Source organism: Mesoplodon bidens (assembly GCF_964165515.1).
Source record: "Mesoplodon bidens genome assembly, chromosome: 4".
Taxonomy (NCBI): Eukaryota; Metazoa; Chordata; class Mammalia; order Artiodactyla; family Ziphiidae; genus Mesoplodon; species Mesoplodon bidens.
The window spans coordinates 126,689,618-126,709,836 of NC_138160.1; the positions used below are offsets into that span (position 1 = coordinate 126,689,618).

Consider the following 20,219-nt stretch of genomic DNA (forward strand, 5'->3'; position numbering starts at 1 on the left):
TGCTTTGGGTTCGTTATTGTAGGTATATTCCTTTTGTTGTGTTTCTTGCCTAGAGAAGTTCCTTTAGCATTTGTTGTAAAGCTGGTTTGGTGGTGCTGAACTCTCTCAGCTTTTGCTTGTCTGTAAACGTTTTAATTTCTCCATCAAATCTGAATGAGATCCTTGCTGGGTAGAGTAATCTTGGTTGCAGGTTTCTCTCCTTCATCACTTTAATTATGTCCTGCCACTCCCTTCTGGCTTGTAGAGTTTCTGCTGAGAGATCAGCTGTTAACCTGATGGGGATTCCCTTGTGTGTTATTTGTTGTTTTTGCCTTGCTGCTTTTAATATGATTTCTTTGTGTTTAATTTTTGACAGTTTGATTAACATGTGTCTTGGAGTATTTCTCCTTGGATTTATTCTGTATGGGACTCTCTGTGCCTCCTGGACTTGATTAACTATTTCCTTTCCCATATTAGGGAAGTTTTCAACTATAATCTCTTCAAATATTTTCTCAGTCCCTTTCTTTTTCTCTTCTTCTTCTGGAACCCCTATAATTCGAATGTTCGTGCGTTTAATGTTGTCCCAGAGGTCGCTGAGACTGTCCTCTGTTCTTTTCATTCTTTTTTCTTTATTTTGCTCTGCATCAGGTATTTCCACTATTTTATCTTCCACCTCACTTATCCGTTCTTCTGCCTCAGTTATTCTGCTATTGATCCCATCTAGAGTATTTTTCATTTCATTTATTGTGTTTTTAATCGATGCTTGATTCATCTTTAGTTCTTCTAGGTCCTTGTTAACTGTTTCTTGCATTTTGTCTATTCTATTTCCAAGATTTTGGATCTTGGAAATAGAATCTTGGATCATCTTTACTATCATTATTCTGAATTCTTTTTCAGGTAGACTGCCTAGTACCTCTTCATTTGTTAGGTCTGGTAGGTTTTTATCTTGCTCCTTCACCTGCTGTGTGTTTTTCTGTCTTCTCATTTTGCTTATCTTACTGTGTTTGGGGTCTCCTTTTTGCAGGCTGCAGATTCGTAGTTCCCGTTGTTTTTGGTGTCTGTCCCCAGTGGCTAAGGTTGTTTCAGTAGGTTGTGTAGGCTTCCTGGTGGGGGGGGGACTAGTGCCTGTGTTCTGGTGGTTGAGGCTCGATCTTGTCTTTCTGGTGGACAGGTCCACGTCTGGTGGTGTGTGTTGGGGTGCCTGTGGCCTTATTATGTTTTTTGGCAGCCTCTCTGCTAATGGGTGGGGTTGTGTTCCTGTCTTGCTAGTTGCTTGGCATAGGTTGACCAGCACTGTAGCTTGCTGGTCGTTGACTGAAGCTGGGTGCTGGTGTTGAGATGGAGATCTCTGAGAGATTTTCACTGCTTGATATTATGTGGAGCTGGGAGGTCTCTTGTGGACCCGTGTCCTGAAGTTGGCTCTCCCACTTCAGAGGCACAGCACTGACTCCTGGCTGCAGCACCAAGAGCCTTTCATCTACCCGGCTCAGAATAAAAGGGAGAAAAAGTAGAAAGAAAGAATTAGTAGAAGAAAGAAAGAGAGAAAGAAAGGAAGAAGGAAAGAAAGGAAGGAAGGAGGGAGTGAGGGAGGAAGGATGGAAAGAAAGAAAGAAAGAAAGAAAGGAGGGAGGGAGGGAGGAAGGAAAGAAAAAGAAAGTGAAAGGAAGAAGGGTGGGAGGGAGGGAGGAAGGAAAGAAAGACAGGAGGGAGGGAGGGAGGAAGGAAAGAAAAAGAGTGAAAGGAAGAAGGGAGGGAGGGAGGAAGGAAAGAAAGAGAGAAAGAAGGAAAGGAGGGGCGGAGGGAGGGAGGGAGGAAGGGAAGGGAGGAAAAAAGAAAGAGCAGGTAAAGTAAAATAGAATAAAGTATGAAATATAGTAGCGTTATTAAAATTAAGAAGTAATTATTGAAAAAAAACGGACAGATAGAACCCTGGGACATATGGTGGAAGCAAAGCTATACAGAGAGAATCTTACACAGAAGAATACACATACACATTCACAAAAAGAGAGCAGGGGGAAAAATCAAAAATCTTGCTCTCCAAGTCCACCTCCTCAATTTGGGATAATTCGTTGTAAAAAGAGGAAAAGGGCGAGAAGTCTGAAATCTTGCTCTCTAAGTCCACCTCCTTAATTTGGGATAGTTCGTTGTAAAAAGAGGAAAAGGGGGGAAAGTCTTAAATCTTGTCCTCAAAGTCCACTTCCTCAATTTGGGATGATTCGCTGTCCATTCATGGACTCCACAGACGCAGGGCACATCAAGTGGACCGTGGAGCTTTAATCCGCTGCCTCCGAGGCTGCACAGAGAGATTTCCTTGTCTCTTCTCTGCTCTCACAGCTCCCGGGTCTCAGCCTTGGACCTGGCCCCGCCTCTGCGCGTAGGTCGCCGGAGGGCATCCGTTCTTCACTCAGACAGGACGGGTTTAAAGAGGCCGCTGATTCGGGGGCTCTGGCTCACTCAGGCGGAGGGGAGGGAGGGGTGCGCAGTGTGTGGCGGGCCTGCGGCGGCAGAGGCCGGCGTGACGTTGCACCAGACCGAGGCGCTCCGTGCGCTTTCCCGGGAAAGCCGTCCCCGGGTCCCGGGACCCCGGCAGTGGTGGGGTGCACAGGCCCCCCGGAAGGCGGGGTGGACAGTGACCCGCGCTCGCACACAGGCCCCGCGGCGGCGGCAGCAGCAGCCCCAGCGTCCCACGCCCGTCTCCGGGGTCCGCGCCTTTAGCCGCGGCTCGCGCCCGTCTCCGGCGCTTCCCCAAGCAGCCCTCTTAATGCCCTCTCCTCGCGCACCAGGAAACAAAAGGGAAGACAATGTCTCTTGCCTCTTTGGCAGCTCCAGACCCTTTCTCCGGACTCCCTCCGGGCTAGCCGTGGTGCACTAACCCCTTCAGGCTCTCTTCCTGCCGCCAGCCCCAGTCCTCTCCCTGCGCTCCACTGAAACCCGATACCCGAGCCTCAGCTCCCAGCCCCGCCCGCCCCGGCGGCCGAGCAGACAAGCCTCTCAGGCTGGTGTGTGCCTGAGGGCACCGATCCTCTGTGCGGGAATCTCTCCGCTTTGCCCTCCACACCCCTGTTGCTGTGCTCTCCTCCGCTACTCCGAAGCTTTCCCCCTCCGCCACCTGCAGTCTCCGCCCGCGAAGGGCCTTGTAGCGTGTGGAAACCTTTCCTCCTTCACGGCTCCCTCCCACTGGTGCAGGTCCCGTCCCTATCCTTTTGTCTCTGTTTATTCTTTTTTCTCTTGCCCTACCCAGGTATGTGGGGAGTTTCTTGCCTTTTGGGGGGTCTGAGGTCTTCTGTCAGCGTTCAGTAGGTGTTCTGTAGGAGTTGTTCCACGTGTAGATGAATTTCTGATGTATCTGTGGGGAGGAAGGTGATCTCCGCGTCTTACTCTTCCGCCATCTTCCTCCGGGGCCCATTTACTTTTAATCTATAAGTGTCTTTATATTTAAAGAGGTTTATTTTTTTTTGTAAACAACATATAATTAGGTCATGTTTTTTGCTCTACTATGAAAATTTATGTCTTTTAATTGATGCATTTAGGCCACTGATACTCAAAGTGATAATTGATATAGTTGGATTAATATCTACCATGTTCATTACTATTTTTTATTTATTTCTGTTTGGTCTTACACTGTTTTTCTGCCTTTTGGGGTTTTAATTGAGCATTTTATATGATTCTGTTTTCTCTCATTTCTTAGCATATTAGTTATACTTCTTTTTTTTTAACTTTTTTTAGTGGTTGCTCTAGAGTTTGCAGTATACATTTATGACTAATCTAAGTTCACTTTTAAATAGCATCATACTACTTCATGGGTAGTGTAAATAACTTATAATAACAAAGTAATCCTAATTCCTCCCTCCTATCTCTTGTATCATTGCTGTCATTCATTTCACTTTCATATATATGCATAAATAAGTATATAAGAATACTAAATATATATATATAACATATATAAGCAAATACATTGTTGCCATTATTATTTTGGACAAACTGTTGTTTGTTAGATAATTAAGAGTAAGAACAATAAAATTTTAACTTTACCTTTATCTATTCCTTTTTTGATGCTCTTCCTTACTTTATGTAGATCCAGGTTTCTGACCTATATTATTTTCTTTCCCTCTGAAGGACTCTTTAAAAAACATTTGTTATAAGGCGTGTCTACTGACCACAAATTCTCTCAATTTTTGTTTGTCTGAGAAAGTCTTTATGAAGGATAAAAGTCACTCATGAAGGATAATTTCACAGAGTATAGAATTCTAGGTTGATGTTTTTTTTCTCTCAACACTTTAAATGTTTTGGTCGACTCTTCTCACTTATGTGGTTTCTGAGAAGTCGGATGTAATTCTGTCTTTGTTCTTCTCTAAGTAAGGTGGGGTTTTTTTCCCTCTGGCTTCTTTCAGAATTTTTTCTTTGTCTTTAGTTTTCTGTAATTTGAAAATGATATGCCTGGGTATCGTTTTTTGGCATTCACCCTGATTGGTGTTCTCTGAGGTTTCCGGATCTGTGGTTTGGTGTCTGACAATAATTTTGGGACATTCTCAGTTATTATTGTTTCGAGTATCTCTTCTGTTCCTTTCTCTTTCTTCTCTTTCTGGTATTCCCATTACATGTATGTTACACCTTTTGTAGTTGTCCTAGAGTCCTTGGATATTCTGTGTTGTTGTTTTCAGTCTTTGTTCTCTTTGATGTTCAGTTTTCAAGGATGGTATTGATATATCCATTAGCTCAAAGACTCTTTCCTCAGTTAAGCCCAGTCTACTACTAAGACCATCAGAGGCATTCTTCTGTCTGTGACAGTGTTTGTTCATTTTTATCTCTAGCATTTCTTTTTGGTTCTTTCTTAGGATTTCGATCTCTCTGCTTACATTGCCCATCTGTTCTTGCATGCTGTCTAGTTTATCCATTAGCACCGTGAGTATAGTAATCATATTTGTTTTAAGTTCCTAGTCTCATAATTCCAACATCTCTGCCATGTTGAATTCTGATACTTGCTCTCTCTCTTTCTCCAAATTGTGTTTTTTGGCCTGCCTTGTAATTTTCTTTTTTTTTCTTACAGCTGGATATGATGTACTGGGTAAAAGGAACTGCTGTAAATAGGCCTTTAGTAATGAGGTGGTGAGGTTTTGGGGGAGGGAAAGTAACATTTCGTCCTATGATCAGGTCTCAGTCTTAGTGAGCCTGTGCCTCTGGGTTGTGAACTTCACGCGTGTTTCTCAGTTTTTTTCTCCCTGCTAAGGAGGGACAGCGCTAGAGTGGGCTGGAGTTGAGTGTTTCCCTTCCCCAGATCAGTTAGGCTCTGATGATACTCCAGCTGGTTAGGCTCTGGTTAACTAGCTTACCCTGATGGCAGGCCTTGTTAAGAACAAAGTGCTCTGGTATATTTCAAATTGATTCCTTTTCCTCCTTCCTCTGCCAGAAGCCCAAGAGATTTTTCTCTCATATTTACTCTGGGAATCTTGTTGAGCTCTTGGAGATAGATCTAATAATATTGTGCCTCTCCCCACCCATGACTGAGTCCCTCTGGAGTTTTTAACTCCCAGAGTTGTCCATGCTGAGCTTCCAGCATTTCGTCAATTATAGTTCAGGTTTTCCTACCCCAGCACTAGGTCCCCAGGTGGTTTCCACTCATGAGTCTGCTCTGCTAAACTGTGACTCCTTGTAATCACCTGGCTTTCTCTCCAGCCTTGGGGCAGTTTACCTGGTGTCCTCATGGGTCTTATGGATCCAAGATGAGTTGTTGATTTTTTTAGTCTTTTGAGATTTTTACTTGTTGTTAGAACAGAACAGTGACTTTGAAGCTCCTTACATGTGGAACCAGAAAACAGGTCTAGCCTTTCTAAATGCTTTCTACTATTATTGATGACAATATCTTGGAAGTCCTGTATTTGGCACCCATAGACTAGGGAATGCAGAGAGGATTGAATATTAATGCAGCCTGTGTTCACCAGAATGCCTTCTTATTTATCCAGGTTCTGGAATGACAGAAAGATCCTGAAGGTGTCCCCCTACACTGCTAAATATTTAGGGGGTGCTGTAAAAACCTCTGAGGATTAGAGGCTCTCAGGGCTTCCAGGGACACTAGTCACTTTGCTTACTCTGCCATCACTCTGCACACCTTCCCCCTCTCCCCAACCGTAAACACCCACACATATCTCCAGATCCACTATAATATAGTTTCCAAACCTTCTGCTACAGTTGAGACAGTGTTTCTTTTAGCTTATCGTTTGAGAAATAAAACAAGAAGCAAAAACAATAATTCCCCCACCCTCCCTTTTAATTTTGCAATTCATTACTGCTCTGTAGCACAAGCCCTGGCATAACCCATTGTCTGTTGTTTTGCTTTGTTTTGTTTTGTAGCAAACTGTAACACAATCTCTGAACTGGCCACAAGGGGGCACTTGTGAACTGTTTTGAAAATTGATTTGGGTTCAACATCAAATTTCACAAACCCTCACGGTTTCCCATGGTTTGGACTTACTCCTCCGTGAAAGAAATAAAATGTACATTTGTGGAGCTTCTAGAGCAGGTAGGCATATCAGACATAATCTCAGCTTCTCATCCTGAAAGCCCCAGATGGCAGGACCTGTGATAGCGTCACTCTTTTAAATATTGGTGAGGCACTGTGAGTTATTTTAAATATTTTTTAAACAGAAATATTTTAAGCATTTAAATTGGTGTTGGGCACCAAGTAGTTTTCCTTTTGACTTTAAATTATTATAACTTTAGTGGGACTTCCCTGGCAATCCAGTGGTTAAGACTATGTGCTTCCAATGTAGGGTGTGTGGGTTCAATCCCTGGTCAGGGAACTAAGATCCCACATGCCACGTGGTGCAGCAAAAAAAAAAAAGGAATTTATTATAACTTTACTCATTTGATAGTCAAAACCTTAAAAAATTTGAGACCCATAGGGAAAAATATTTGTGCATCAGCATTCACTGAGTTGGAGACTTCTGCTTGTGATAGAGTCTGAGAAATGGTGGTGAGGAAGCTTCACTCATTTTAAAGTGGTTTATTGCAATCTTGAGCACTTTCTTCTTGAATTAAGCTTCAGGTTAAGGAAGCTGTTGGAATCTATGATCATTGACTTGGAAAGGGTAATAAAGAGGATATAATCTATCCTTTTATCTATTATAAGAACCTTTTCTACAGTAAATGTGACATTAGCTAACCTCTATTTTGGGGTTTCAATACTGATTCACTAAACTGTACATTCCTGTAGTTTCTAATCACATTTCAAAAGAACTCTCAAATTCTATTTTACATCCAAGTCTATTCTTCCTTCATCGTGATAGGTCCCCAAGTATTTGAACAATATTTTAAGGTCTCCTTGATTCGTCTTATCTCCAGGCTGATGTTTCCACATTCATTAACTGTCTCTCATATGATCTTTCAAAAGCCTGGACACCCTCTTAATATGGGTTTGTTGTGGATTAAATATGGGTACGTGTTCTTTGCAATTCTTCCTACCAAGAAGTAGAGCGTGTTTCCTCTCCGCTCAGATCTGGACTGGTCCTATGGCTTGATTGGAATAACAGAATGTAGTGTAAAAGATGCTGTGTATCTTTTTTTTTTTTTTTTTTTTTTTTTTTGCGGTACGCGGGCCTCTCACTGTTGTGACCTCTCCCGTTGCGGAGCACAGGATCCGGACGCGCAGGCTCAGCAGCCATGGCTCACGGGCCTAGTCGCTCCGCAGCATGTGGGATTCTCCCGGACCGGGGCACGAACCCCTGCATCGGCAGGCGGACTCTCAACCACTGCGCCACCAGGGAAGCCCGATGCTGTGTATCTTTTGAGGCTAATCATTAGAACATCTACAGTTTTAATTTTCATATCTTTCAATATGAACTCATGGACCACAAAGGCCTCTTGCAGACAGCCTGCTGCTGAGCTCCTGGCCAAAGCCAACTACAAATGCCAGTATTTTGTATATCCAGCCATCCCAGTGCACTAGTAAACAGAACATTGCCGAAGAATGCAGTAATTTCAAAGAATTATGAAAATAATAAACTGTGGTTGTTTTAAGCCACTAAGCTTTGGAGTGATTTGTTATGCAGCTTTAAATAACTAATAGGTCCAGGTTGCAAATGGCTTCAAAGTATTAGACTCAGATCTAAATATGTTGACTGTGACTACTAACCAGTAACAAAATAAAGTTTTTTTCTTCTTTGATTTTGATACCACAGTTTTACAGTTCTGGTAGATTTTTATAGCTGTATTTTCAGAGCCTGTGGAGTTTGAAATGATTTCTGAGATCAGAACACTTTTTGCTCATATTGATGTTAAAAAAAAAAGATCATTGAAATTAGCTCTGTCTTATTTCTCAGTTCCCTCTTTTGCCAATCAAGGAAAGAGTCCTGAATTTTTTTTCTAGATTTGATGGAACAATAACTATTATTTTATTATTGTAATATGTACATGTAAACCAAGGACCTGAACATGCACCATCTCAATTAATCCATACAACCATATATGCTTAATATATGATCTTCCTTTATAGGTTAATGAGCTGAGATTCAGAAAGGTGAATGATTTGCTATGGGAATTAAATGAAAGAGATTGATTAAAACTTCTTTGACCCTAGTCAAATGTTCTTTCTGTTTCATCATTAATGTAAACGAATGAAGCTGGCAAACTGAGGCATGAACACAGGATAAGAAAGAACAACTTTTTTTCTCTGGAGAACTGATTTAACTAAGAGAGGTGAGGGCATCCCTGGGGTTTGGCCTGGCATAGGGAGTCAGGGCTCAAGTAGAGTAAGAAGGGCATTTACTGAGGGAACACCAAATAGCAAGAAAGTCAAAGCCCTTGCAGTGAGAAGAGGGCATTTACATATACCTACATATGTATACATATCCTTTCTAGCTCTGTCCACTGGGAGGGCCTTGAAGCAGGACATCCTGATTGAAATGAGTAACCTAGTACCTGGATGACTCCACAGTATTACTTTTCTTCTAAAAAGAACTAAGGGTCACTTCTTGGAAAAAGAGTTTATTTGGGCTGGGGCAGAGAATATTGAAGATGAGCCTGGATCATCTTGTAGTACCAGAAAGCAAGCACAAAGAATGACAGGGACACACCAAAAGGCAAAGAGGCCAGCTTGCAGGGGCTTTCACTGGCAATATTTGAGACATTTTGGTTATCAAATATAATATTACAGTAATGGATGATACTCCATTTAATAAAGTAGGAAACCCTGAGTCCCTTCTGGTATTTAAGCAGAAATTGAACGTTTGATTAGGAATGGGATATTTACATAGTTTCAAAGTAACTTCCCACAAAACAATTGTTAATTAAACAGGAAAATGAGCAAAATGGAGAAGTCTGGCAGACGTCACCTTAATCATGGGATCAAGATGAGTAGTATAAATCAGTAAGGGGAAGAATCATGTACCAACTGATAGGATACACTGAGAACACAGCCTGGCTTCTTGCATAACCGGAACCTGGCAATGAGGAAATATCAGATGAAGCCAAACTGAGCAACATTCTACAAAAAAAACTGGCCTGTGGTCTTCAAAAATTTCATGAAAGTCAAGGCAAGGCTGAGCAACTCTTCCAGATTGAAGAAGACTAAAAAGACATAATGGCAAAGTGTAATACATGATTCTGAACTGCATCCTTTTGCTACAAAGGACAGTATTCAGATAGTTTGGTGAAACTTGCATTAGGTATAATTCAGTAGGTGGTAGTAAAGTATCAATGTTAAGTTCCTGATTATGGTCATGTAGGAGGGTGTCGTTGCACATAGTACCCACCAGTATTCCTTGAGTGACAGAGCATTGGGTTAGCAATTCAGTTTCAAATGGTTCCAAAAAAAATTCTTTGTACTGTACTCAGATCTTTTCTGTAAGGGTGAAGTTGTCTCAAATTAAAAACTTTATACCAGAAAAACCTCCATTATTTCTTTACTGGATACAGTGATGATCCATTCCCCTCCTTCTATTCTATAAAGCAAGCCAAAAGAAATACAGAATTCTTTAAAGAGAAAATTGTAAATAAAAATCCCCAAATATCATTCAAAATTAAATAATGGAGAAGTGGTGTTGATGAACTTGTTGGTAATGGTGGCTGCTGTGAGGTTACAATTAGGAAGCTGGAAAACAAAAAGTAGAGAGGGAAATAATGGTAATCATCATCATCATTATCTAACATAAATTGAATGCTCATCCTGAGGCTTGCCAGGAGCCTACTCATCTTAGTAAAAAGGCCTATCCCTCCCTGTACTTTTGGTCAAGAGTCATAGTGTAAACATTTGGAAAGAGGGAAATGATTTATAGCAGAGGCACTGAGTGAGGACCTGTAACTTGGCAAAGTATGCCATGAACTTTTCATGTTCTTCTTTGAGTCACACCCACAGGGTGAATGTGCAGTTTGGTTGTTTCTTGGAAGGGTGTTAAGCTCACATATTCAAGAGCAGGCAAGACCGAGGCCTTGACTTATTTAGTTGCTAAAGATACAATGAGCCACTTTTAGATTTAGAGAATTTATCACTTTACATAGACAGCAAAGAAAAGAATAGACCAAAAGTGTCAGCTCCCTATCATCTTTGTCCCATACATTAAAAAGGATGACAACGAAATAGAAGGGGTTGGAGGACTCCAAGGCTGGTTGTGGGGAGCTAATTCTAGACTGCAGCTGAGAGGCTTAGGTTTTAATATTCTGCAGTTCTGTTCCAAGGGGAGTTAGGGCAGAAAGTCCCACACCTCATAGGACCTGGGAGGAAATGTCTTATAACAGCTTCCCTGGAGAGATGTGAAGGCACGTGGGAGATGGCTCATAGCAGCTACTGTAGTCCTCCCATCCTCTTGGGTTCCAGGAGGATTGCAAGGTGTTCCCCAAAGACTCAGATAAGCAATGGTTGGACCCTTCGCATATGTGGATCCCTGCAAGGTTACCAGGTAATATGGTAAAGTCATTCCCCTATAAAGGGCAGTAGAAAGGTAGGACTTAGAACATGATCGTGTCATGGAGAATGTCTGCTAGGCACTGAAGAGCGGCTCTCTGGGAGGGTTGACATCCTCGCTGGAAGGAAGTTATAGCAGATGCAATTCTGGCCCCCTAACAAGATAGTGACATTAGCTGTGAATGTGGGACTGCAACATGGATTGGGAGTATCTGGTCATCTGGGCCCAGACTCCTCCTCACTGAATGGCCTTTCTGCTTCCCTTACACTAATCTGCTTTATAAACCCCTATGACCAGGTTTGCCCCTGCTCAAGAACCCATATTTCTCACTATGGATCAAGTCTTGCCAGATCAAGTGGTAGTCTCATTCAGGCCACCAGAGTTTAGTTTTTTATAGCCGTACCTTCTCATTAACTCATCTGATGCAATTCATCGATTGTTTGATTGTAAACTAAACATTTGTTTGAAATTTGCCATTGTCAGGCATGTGGATGAACAGTGCTGGACAGAGAAAGATGAAAGAGACTTTTTCCACACATCTTCCTTTTTAGCTTACTTACTTGTCTCAATTAGTTTCTTAAAATAAAACATTACAAATTCTACTTTTAGTTCTCATCTTCTCTTCTTATACAAATCTTTGAATTCAAGAACCACTTGAAGTCATCTTTGAAAAATCCAGCCTGAGCAAATCACTTTTCTCCTTTTTTGAGGCTTCCTAGATTTTTACTTTGATTTGGTCTTGATTTATGCATCATTTCCTGTGTTTCACCCTCATGGGGTCATGTTCCATTTGGCTTTCCTTGCAGTGCCTCTAAAGGGGCTAAAAGTTAGCCTTAAACAACAGTGGACTGATTTTTCACTAAATAGGATTCAATCATTAGGGAAGAGAGCCAGGAACAGGTTATTATTATTTTTTTTTTTTGCTTTTCTCCAAACTCTATAAGGTTGGTATTCAAAGCTGTGACATTTGATTATTACATACTTGTGTTTTCAAGACAAATTTTGAGGCTATATCCTGTTTTATTTAGGTTTCACTTTAAGTCACTTTGACCATCCAATTTACAGAAAGTAGAAGAGAAGATAATGAGCTCTACTTTGATGTCTCCAGTGTGACTTCCCAATAACTGTCTCTTTTCAGCTAGAAGAAAGAGTGTGAGCTGAAATCTCAGGCTGATTCTTTTCTTTTTCTGCTTTGTGTCTTGAATCTACATTCAGCTGGCTTCTTTAAAACTGTCATTCTCCTCACAGAGACAAAAAGGACACTTTATATCTTTCCATCTGTTTGTGTCATCTTCAATTTCTTTCATCAGCATTTTACTGTTTTTGGAGTACAGGTCTTTTGCCTCCTTAGGTAGGTTTATTCCTAGGTATTTTATTCTTTTTCATGCAATGGTAAATGGGATTGTTTCCTTAGTTTCTCTTTCTGATCTTTCATTGTTAGCGCATAGGAATGCAACCTAATTTTGTATCCTGCAACTTGACCGAATTCATTGATGAGTTCTAGTAGTTTTTCTGGTGGTGTCTTTAGGATTTTCTATGTATAGTGTCATGTCATCTGCAAACAGTGACAGTTTTACTTCCTCTTTTCCAATTTGTATTCCTTTTATTTCTTTTTCCTTTCTGATTGTCATGGCTAGGACTTCTAAAACTATTTTGAATAAAAGTGGTGAGAGTGGGCATCTTTTTCTCATTCCTGATCTTAGAGGAAATGCTTTCAGTTTTTCACCATTGAGTATGATGTTAGCTGTGGGTTTGTCATATATGGCCGTTATTATGTTGGACTTACTTGCTTCTAACAGTTTCCTTTAATATAATTAAGATGAGGCAAGAGTCATGCCAGCTTTCTTCCTGCTGTGTTCCCAGAATCTACCACAGAGGCAGATCCACCAAACATGCTCTGTAAATACTTGTTGAATGGCTAATTGAACTTCCACTCTCGCTTATAAATTTAATCTCCACAAAAAATTCATTCGAAAAACACTTTGAAAATTAATTTAGGAACACTGGCATTCATTTCCTTTTCATTTATTTTCATGAATTAATTTATTAATAAATGCTTACTGGAAAAGCATATTAATTAAGTGTTTAAAGGTAAAGAAATACAAATCAGAAGAAAGGACTCAAATTCTGGCCACATTATATATTATCTAAGTGACCTTGACAATTAATTCATTGCTTCCAGCTTCAGACCTCTCATTTATAAAATGGGATAAAAGCTCTTATCATCAGGGGTTTTATGAGAATGAAATGGATACCATATGCAAAGTTAGGGCCTGGCACTGATTGGCGGTTCTTAATAATATTATCAAGTGTGTAGGATTCTGTGTTAGGATCCAAATATGAACAAAGCAAAGCTGCTTGAGATGTTTACAAATTAGTCCTGGGAAAGAAAACATTAATACAAATAATATCAGTATCAGTAGCATAACAAAGGCACAAGAAAAGCATAGAAGGCTGTTTTAAAATATGTTTTATTATTTTTCAGGTCATCAGATCAGGAGATAACTGCCATTGAAAAGATAGCTTGTTTTACTGACAGATTCCCAAGAAAAGGGTCATGCCACACCACAGGCAGTAAGGGCACATGGGAAGCACTGGGTTTGTCAGGAGGGTGGGGCAGGTGAGTGGGCAGGAGCCTTTACTCAAACTTCCCAGGAGTTTTCCACGGAAAGGGATGGGGAGACAGGATAAGCAGGTTTAGGATAGGCTAGTTTGAATAATTTCAGTGGGCTCTGGGGTGTAGGGACTGTCCCTAGTTGTCTGGTTCCTGCCTGGGCCCGGGGGTGATTGAGGCAGGTGGACAGTGACCCAGTGGGGGACAAGGGCTCCCTGAAGGAGGTGGTTGGCAGTGTGGGCTCTGGATTGGTTGGTTTGCATAGGAAAGGTACACTCCCAGGTGAGCCATTTGCTATCTCTAGGAATTAGCTAGCCCTGGGAGGGGCAGTCCCTCCAAGATCAGCAAGCCTCCACAATGTCAAAGCATCAGAAATATGGAATAAAAAGACATGACTAATACATTGGCTCAGAATGCAGGAAGCATGGGAGTAGCCAAGTCTGAGTCTCTTTTCATGTCTGACTGTACCCCCAATCCTCTTGTTCTTTACAATCAGAGCACCCTATTAGCTTCTTCATAGGACTTACTACTAGTTCTTATTTGTTTATCTGTTTATTGTCTGTTTATCCCATACACTGTCAGCTCCACAAAAGCAAGAAATTTGCTTGCCTCAGTTACTACTCCAGTCTTAGTTCCTGACAGTGTCAGGCACAGAGTAGATGCTCAATAACTATTTGTTGAACAAAAGAAATGAAAACAGTAGTCCTTGAAGGTTATGTGATGTCTGTCTGTTCACATGCACATATTACTGTTCATATATGTGTAAGCATGTGGACATTTGTGTTTGTGAGTGTGACACAGATAGAGAGAGTGTGTGGGTGTGTTTGTGTGTGTGTGTGTGTGTGTGTGGTTGTGTGTGTGTGTTTTGCATGGAGGAGGTTCTAGCCTTTAGTCTAAGCCATCCATGTTTACTACCAGGGTTTGGTCAGGACAATGTCTGGTTGACTATTAGATGGGCCCACGAGAAATCTATTAGCACTTCCTGGGAAAGAACTAAGGTCTGAGGAACTTCCTGGGAAAGAACTCACCTCCAGGACCAGCAGACAAGCTGGAGACAGTGCCACACACTTCAGGGGTAGAAAGGGAGAAGCATCCATGTGTGTGTATTGCTCTATTTCTCTTGGATTGGTCCAGCCCCTTGTGGACTCATAACTTGGCAGTTGCGAGAGAGAGGCTATGTTTCCAAACAGAAATATCTGTTTTTTGCCAAAAGCTCTACTATATTTTAGTATGCTGTGTTAGTCAGAACACAGTCAGAAAGTCAAAACCATGCCAGGTGATCAAACAGGAAAAATTTAACTTGAAGGATAATTTACAAGATGCTAGAAAGGCAGTTAAAGCAACCAGGGGAAAGACAAGTCAACTCTGAGATTAGAAAGTGCAGGAAGCTGCTACTACTTCTTGGCCGGGAGGGATAGGGAGAGCAGGTTGGGCCCAGGCTGGGGCTGCACCGTGGAAGCTGGATTGATGGTGGGACTGCCTGGTGTGTGTGGGACCGCAGATGAAAGGGCCTTTCTGGAAGGAGCTGGAGCCATGGAGAAGTGGCCGTCACTGCCTGAGATGTCTCCTGAAGCAGAGAGAGGGAGAAGCACCCTGATTTCTCCCTTTCTCTCCCCTCCAATCTTTTCCCAGTTCCTCCCATTAGCCGATCCTAACCAGAAAGCAGTTGACTAGGAAGTCTGGAAACCACAGTTTGAAAAACTGAGCTTCCTATAGTGCAGGGCAGAGCGGGGGACATGCACGGAGAGGATGTGAGAGCAAAATAGAAACAACCAGCAGAGATGAGGGCAGTACAGTTTTCGTATCCTATAGAAAGGTCATAACATAAAAATAAAGAATGGCATCAACTCGCCACCACTTTACCACACACAACCTTGGCCCTGTGAGAGTTCTGGAACATCAGCATCCCTGGCTAGGTGATAGTTCCCCAGGAAAAACTGAAGCCGTCTCTGGCAGAGAAAGCAGTAGAAGGGACAGGATTGTGTATGTGTGGCAGTAATGCATGATCTCCTCCATGCAGTTTATAATGTAGCAGAAAAATAAAGAAATGGCAGTTATAACTCGGTAATGTACAGAAATGAATAGCAGGTGACACTTGTTAGGTGTTAATCTTGGTTTGGTACAGCTATATCCTGGGTCTACATAATTACATTAAATCTTCATAACAATACCACAACCTCAAGTGGGGCCCCAACTCCTGGCCTTGCACCTAGAGGATACTATGCCTTGATGTATCTTCCTCACAATGTTCTGAGTACCCCTTCAGTGGCAGGGGGAGGCTAGGGCCAGCAACGTCATTTGGTCAGGGAGCTCCGAGCTGGGACTGGGATCCACCTGGACCCTTGATCTTATTTCTCCCCTTCAAGTGTCGTTCTTTCTCTCTTTCCGGTACCAGATACCCCAAGGAACTCTAGGACTTGGGCTTACAAATAGGGTCATCCTAGGGCCCCATGACTGAGTCCTGGTTTCAGGAGGGCAGCCTTGCAAGCAGATTGTTCCTGTGGCCAGCACAATATTTCTTTTGCATGATTACAAGGGACTGGACTGCCAGAAGGGTTCTGACATGCATATTTTGGTGACCCAAGTTGTTCATATAGATGGCGTGTTGTAAAAATTTTTTTTTCTCAGGGTCACACACCTTTGAGATCATCTCCTCATTTTAGATGAGGAGAACAATACTAGAGAATAAAATACGTCAAATCTAAGGTTACACAAAGAGTAAATATTGAATCCCAGGTTTTTAAAAAGACATTTTGATTTTCGATCCTGAGCTATATGAGAACACAGAGAAGGCATGACCCTGGGTGTTCCCCAAATAAGTGGGAGACACTAGAAATGGTAGAAGATCTTGCCATAGTAGATGTGTGAACAGGGATGGGGTGGGGGGAGGTAAATTCCAGAGAAATGTGGCACTAAATGCCAGTAAGCTGAGTCTGTATTATTTCAGGGCTGAAGGGACGTCGGGATTACTCCTACAACTGGCGAGCTCATCAGTTAATGTGTTTCTCCAAACTTTAATAGGAAAATGGAGGAAAGCAACAGAATTTTCACTCTCTTTAATCCCAGTATGAAACCTTCCCTTCTTTTCAGAGTTCTTCCAGAAGGACTTTTAGAGCTCTTTGCTTCCCACCCACAACTCTGTGTAAGAGCTTATGCAAGAGATCCTTGAGAGTGTTTTAAGATAGGGCTTTGTTTCTCATGGGAACATGAGAGAAAACGGAAAAAACCTCCAATTTGTTTAGTGAGAAAACATGACCTCCATGCTTTTCTTCCCTGGGGCGAGTCAAGTGGTCGTGACTGAAATTCAGGTCGCTGTTTGGTGTATAAATATGGGTGTGTGCAAAATCCACTGCCACACTTGGTACAGCAAGGGGAACCAGTGGCTCAGTGGACTCATTAGGTTTTCCAGTTTAATCTTAAACTCCAGGTAAATGTCATAGATAACGTACAATGAAGCTGGTCACTGTGTTCCTGCTGGTGACCATCAGCATTTGCAGTTACTCTGGTAAGTAGCCGGGAACATATATTTCTCTATCTTTCTGTTAACAGGAACACAACTATTAAGCCTAGGCTCCCAGTGGAATATGGTGGAGGGAGTTTTAGAGCCACAGAATAGTAAGGTTAGAAGGGACTTCAGATGCCCCCTGCTCCCAGCTCCAAGCTCTAACCCCAATACAAGTACCATCCTTGGCGTATTCTACAAAGAAGTTAACGAGCTCCCACAGAGGTTCAACAAATGCACTTCATTATTGAACTTTGGCCACCATTAATTTTCCTTAATTTTGAGTTAAGATCTGATTTTGTGACTTCTTTTTTTTATGTTTCTGAAACTATATGGAGTCATTCTTGCTATCATCTCTAATCAGATTGTAGCATTGGTTCTCTTGAGACATAGCTACATTTATCTGTTCACACAATCAACGGATATTTGCTAAATGGCTAAAAGCTGTTGGTCACTGGATAGGCATTTGAAGATTCAGACCTGAATCAGACATAAATATTGTTCTCAAGGTTCTTATAGGCTGGCAAGGGAGAGAAGACTTTTACAGAAGTCACTGCCATACTAGACCAGTCATTAATGCACAATGACAATACAGATAGAGCTCTGTGGGAGAGCTGAGGGGTGAACAGTTCCATTTCTAGGTAGGGTATAGAGGCTGATTTCTTGGAGGAGAATGGGAGCTGATCCTTTCTTTTTGGAGGGAGTCATTTTAACTATAGGAAGAGATATTTGGGCGCATCTGCAAAATCCATCATAATGGCCACTGCTCATTTGGAGAACAAAAAGTTTTGAGGGTCTCCCCTCTGGAATATGTAAGTACATACAAAGAAGACACTCACCAAAGTGTTGAAAATAAGAAGTATGGAGATTAATCATGAGAAGCTGTGTGATACCCATGCCTACATTGGCAACTTTGGCTTGTGAATTTTTTTTGAATTTTTGAACTAATTTGTAACTTCACCAGTTTTGGCTATTTTGTTGTCCTTTAGCGTCTAAGGACACATGGGAAGACGTGGCAGCAGAAAGATGGGTGGAGGGGAAATAAATATCCCCCTTCAGGGGGAGAGTTTTGGAGGGAAAATGGGTGGTAGAAGATGAAGGGGAAATAGGTGCACAAGCTCCATTTTTATGATTTGAATGGGAAAATAAAAAATATTACAAAGAGAATGAAGTACTGGCAGGGTCTTAGCCAGCAGGAGGATGTGTGTCTTATGTGTGTGCTTCTGCATGTGTGTATTTATACACATGCACATGTGTTTTGTAAAAATAGGTATCATAAGCATTTTCCTTATTCTCTAACCTCTTCTATGTTAAAGTTATCTTTCTAAAGCTGAAGATATAAAAATGCAATTATTCCATATAAGAGCCTTGATAGCTCCCCATTACCCTTGGGAAAAAAAAGTCTCAAACTCATCTGTATGACATTCAAGGCTTTGAAAATCCGCCCCACCCAAGGTGCAGCCTAACCTTCCTTATCCCTCCTCAGCACACCACACTGGAATTCTGAAGAAGACTCACCATCCTATGTATGCACTTTCACCTTAATCTCTCAATGCCTTGGTTAATTTTGTTCCTCTTTAAAGTGCTGCTCCCCTTCTTTACCTGTGATCCTGGCATTTGCCTCAAGACACATCTCCTGCAACATCGGTTCTTGGAAGATTCCTGTAGCATTCTCCTACGTTAGAATTAATCATCACTTCTTTTGTGTTTCCATAGAGCTTTGTCCATAATATTAGCATAGCACATGCTGCACTGTGGCATACACAAACCTTTATTGTCCACCAGACTGTGTGGGTTCTCTGAGTGGAATATCTTGTTTTATTCATCTGTGTATCTGCACCAACTGGCACAGAGTCTGTGTTGACTTATGTTTGTAGCATTGAGTTGGACTGGTTGGGAGCAGTTTCCTGGGCTGTGGTTGGGTCCATTCATGTCTCCAAGTGGAGGTTCATCATGGCATCTTCCCTTTGGTTTCAAGCTTGTGGGCTGTGGAGACAGCCACATGCAAACTATACTCCTGTCTAGTCAATCACCGGTATCTTTTGCGTGCTTACTATATGCCAGGATCTGTCCTAGGCATGGGGTATGGTAGTGAATAAAGCTCAAATTTCTTATTCTCTTGGATCCTACGTACTAGTGAGAGGATGAAGGCAAAGTAAAGAAATCAATAAAGATTTAATACTTTAAGTAGTGGTAAGAAAAAATAAAGATAGAGGGTGATGGGTGATACCATTTTAGATACATCTCTGAGAATGTAACATCTGAGGAGAGACCAACTAAGTAAGGAAGAAAGGCATGTAGTTATCTGGGGAAAGAAGTTCTAGAGAGATGGAATGGGAGGGGCAAAGGTCCAGAAGCAGATGTTTTCATGAGAAATCAAGATGAGTATGGCTGGAATGGAGCAGTTGATGGAGAGAGTGGAAGGTGGTGAGGTCATAGGAACTGGAAGTGCCTTGTTTTACTTGGGATCTCTTTTGCTCCGCAGCTACCGCCTTCCTCATCAACAGTTTGCCACTTCCTGTCAACAAGGCTTTATCTTTACCTCCGGACAACGTTCTCCCCGTCATGGACCCACTTAAGCTTCTTCTGAAAACTCTGGGCATTTCTGTTGAGCACCTTGTGGAAGGGCTAAGGAAGTGTGTGAATGAGCTGGGACCAGAGGCCTCTGAGGCCGTGAAGAAACTGCTGGTAACTACAGCTTGTGGGGCTGACTCATTAAAGGGCAGGGCTTAGTCACCGTGAGTGCCCACCCTCTCCACCCACTCCCACCCCACCTTGTTCTCATTTGTGAACCTGTATTTCCCCCTTGCTTACTGTACTCATACACATTTTACATGTCCTGGAATCTCAAGGAAAGTGCAATATCCACACTTATAGAAGGAATTTTTGAATGAGAGAGACGTATGCTAGTCGTGAAATGTGTGCCACTTCCCAGCTTTGTGATTCTGGATGGGACTTAACCACTGTGAGCTTTTGTTTCTTTGTAAGTAAAATGGTAGCGAAATAGGATAGTGACTATTTTTGGAGGTGTGCTAATGATATGTAAGCTGCTCTTATTTTTAATATTGCCTTTTTGACTTTCAGGAGGCACTCTCACATTTGGTGTGACAGCAGAAAAAAGCAAGAGTGGAGGAGGGAGGGAGATGATGCTCTCCTCCTCCCTGGCTGAAACTCCTTCCATCCTAAAATTCAGTGACCCCTGAAAAGAATGAATAAAGCAATGAACACA

General features: G+C 41.9%; 1 protein-coding gene across 1 annotated transcript; it reads left to right on the plus strand.

Annotated features, from left to right (window-relative positions):
• Nucleotides 1-16,845: 16,845 nt before the first annotated feature.
• Nucleotides 16,846-20,219, plus strand: SCGB3A2 (secretoglobin family 3A member 2). Its single transcript, XM_081231957.1, has 3 exons — nucleotides 16,846-16,993; nucleotides 19,476-19,678; nucleotides 20,075-20,219. Exons 1-3 carry the CDS (start codon nucleotides 16,939-16,941, stop codon nucleotides 20,096-20,098), a joined length of 282 nt encoding a protein of 93 aa, XP_081088083.1. The 5' UTR covers nucleotides 16,846-16,938; the 3' UTR covers nucleotides 20,099-20,219.

Bases quoted from the DNA above. Each gene is read 5' to 3' on its own strand.
- SCGB3A2 (XM_081231957.1), top strand. From the start codon at position 16,939: ATGAAGCTGGTCACTGTGTTCCTGCTGGTGACCATCAGCATTTGCAGT. The intron at 16,994-19,475 runs GTAAGTAGCCGG...TTTGCTCCGCAG, and splicing joins CAGCATTTGCAGTTACTCTG to CTACCGCCTTCCTCATCAAC. The intron at 19,679-20,074 runs GTAACTACAGCT...TTTGACTTTCAG, and splicing joins AGGCCGTGAAGAAACTGCTG to GAGGCACTCTCACATTTGGT.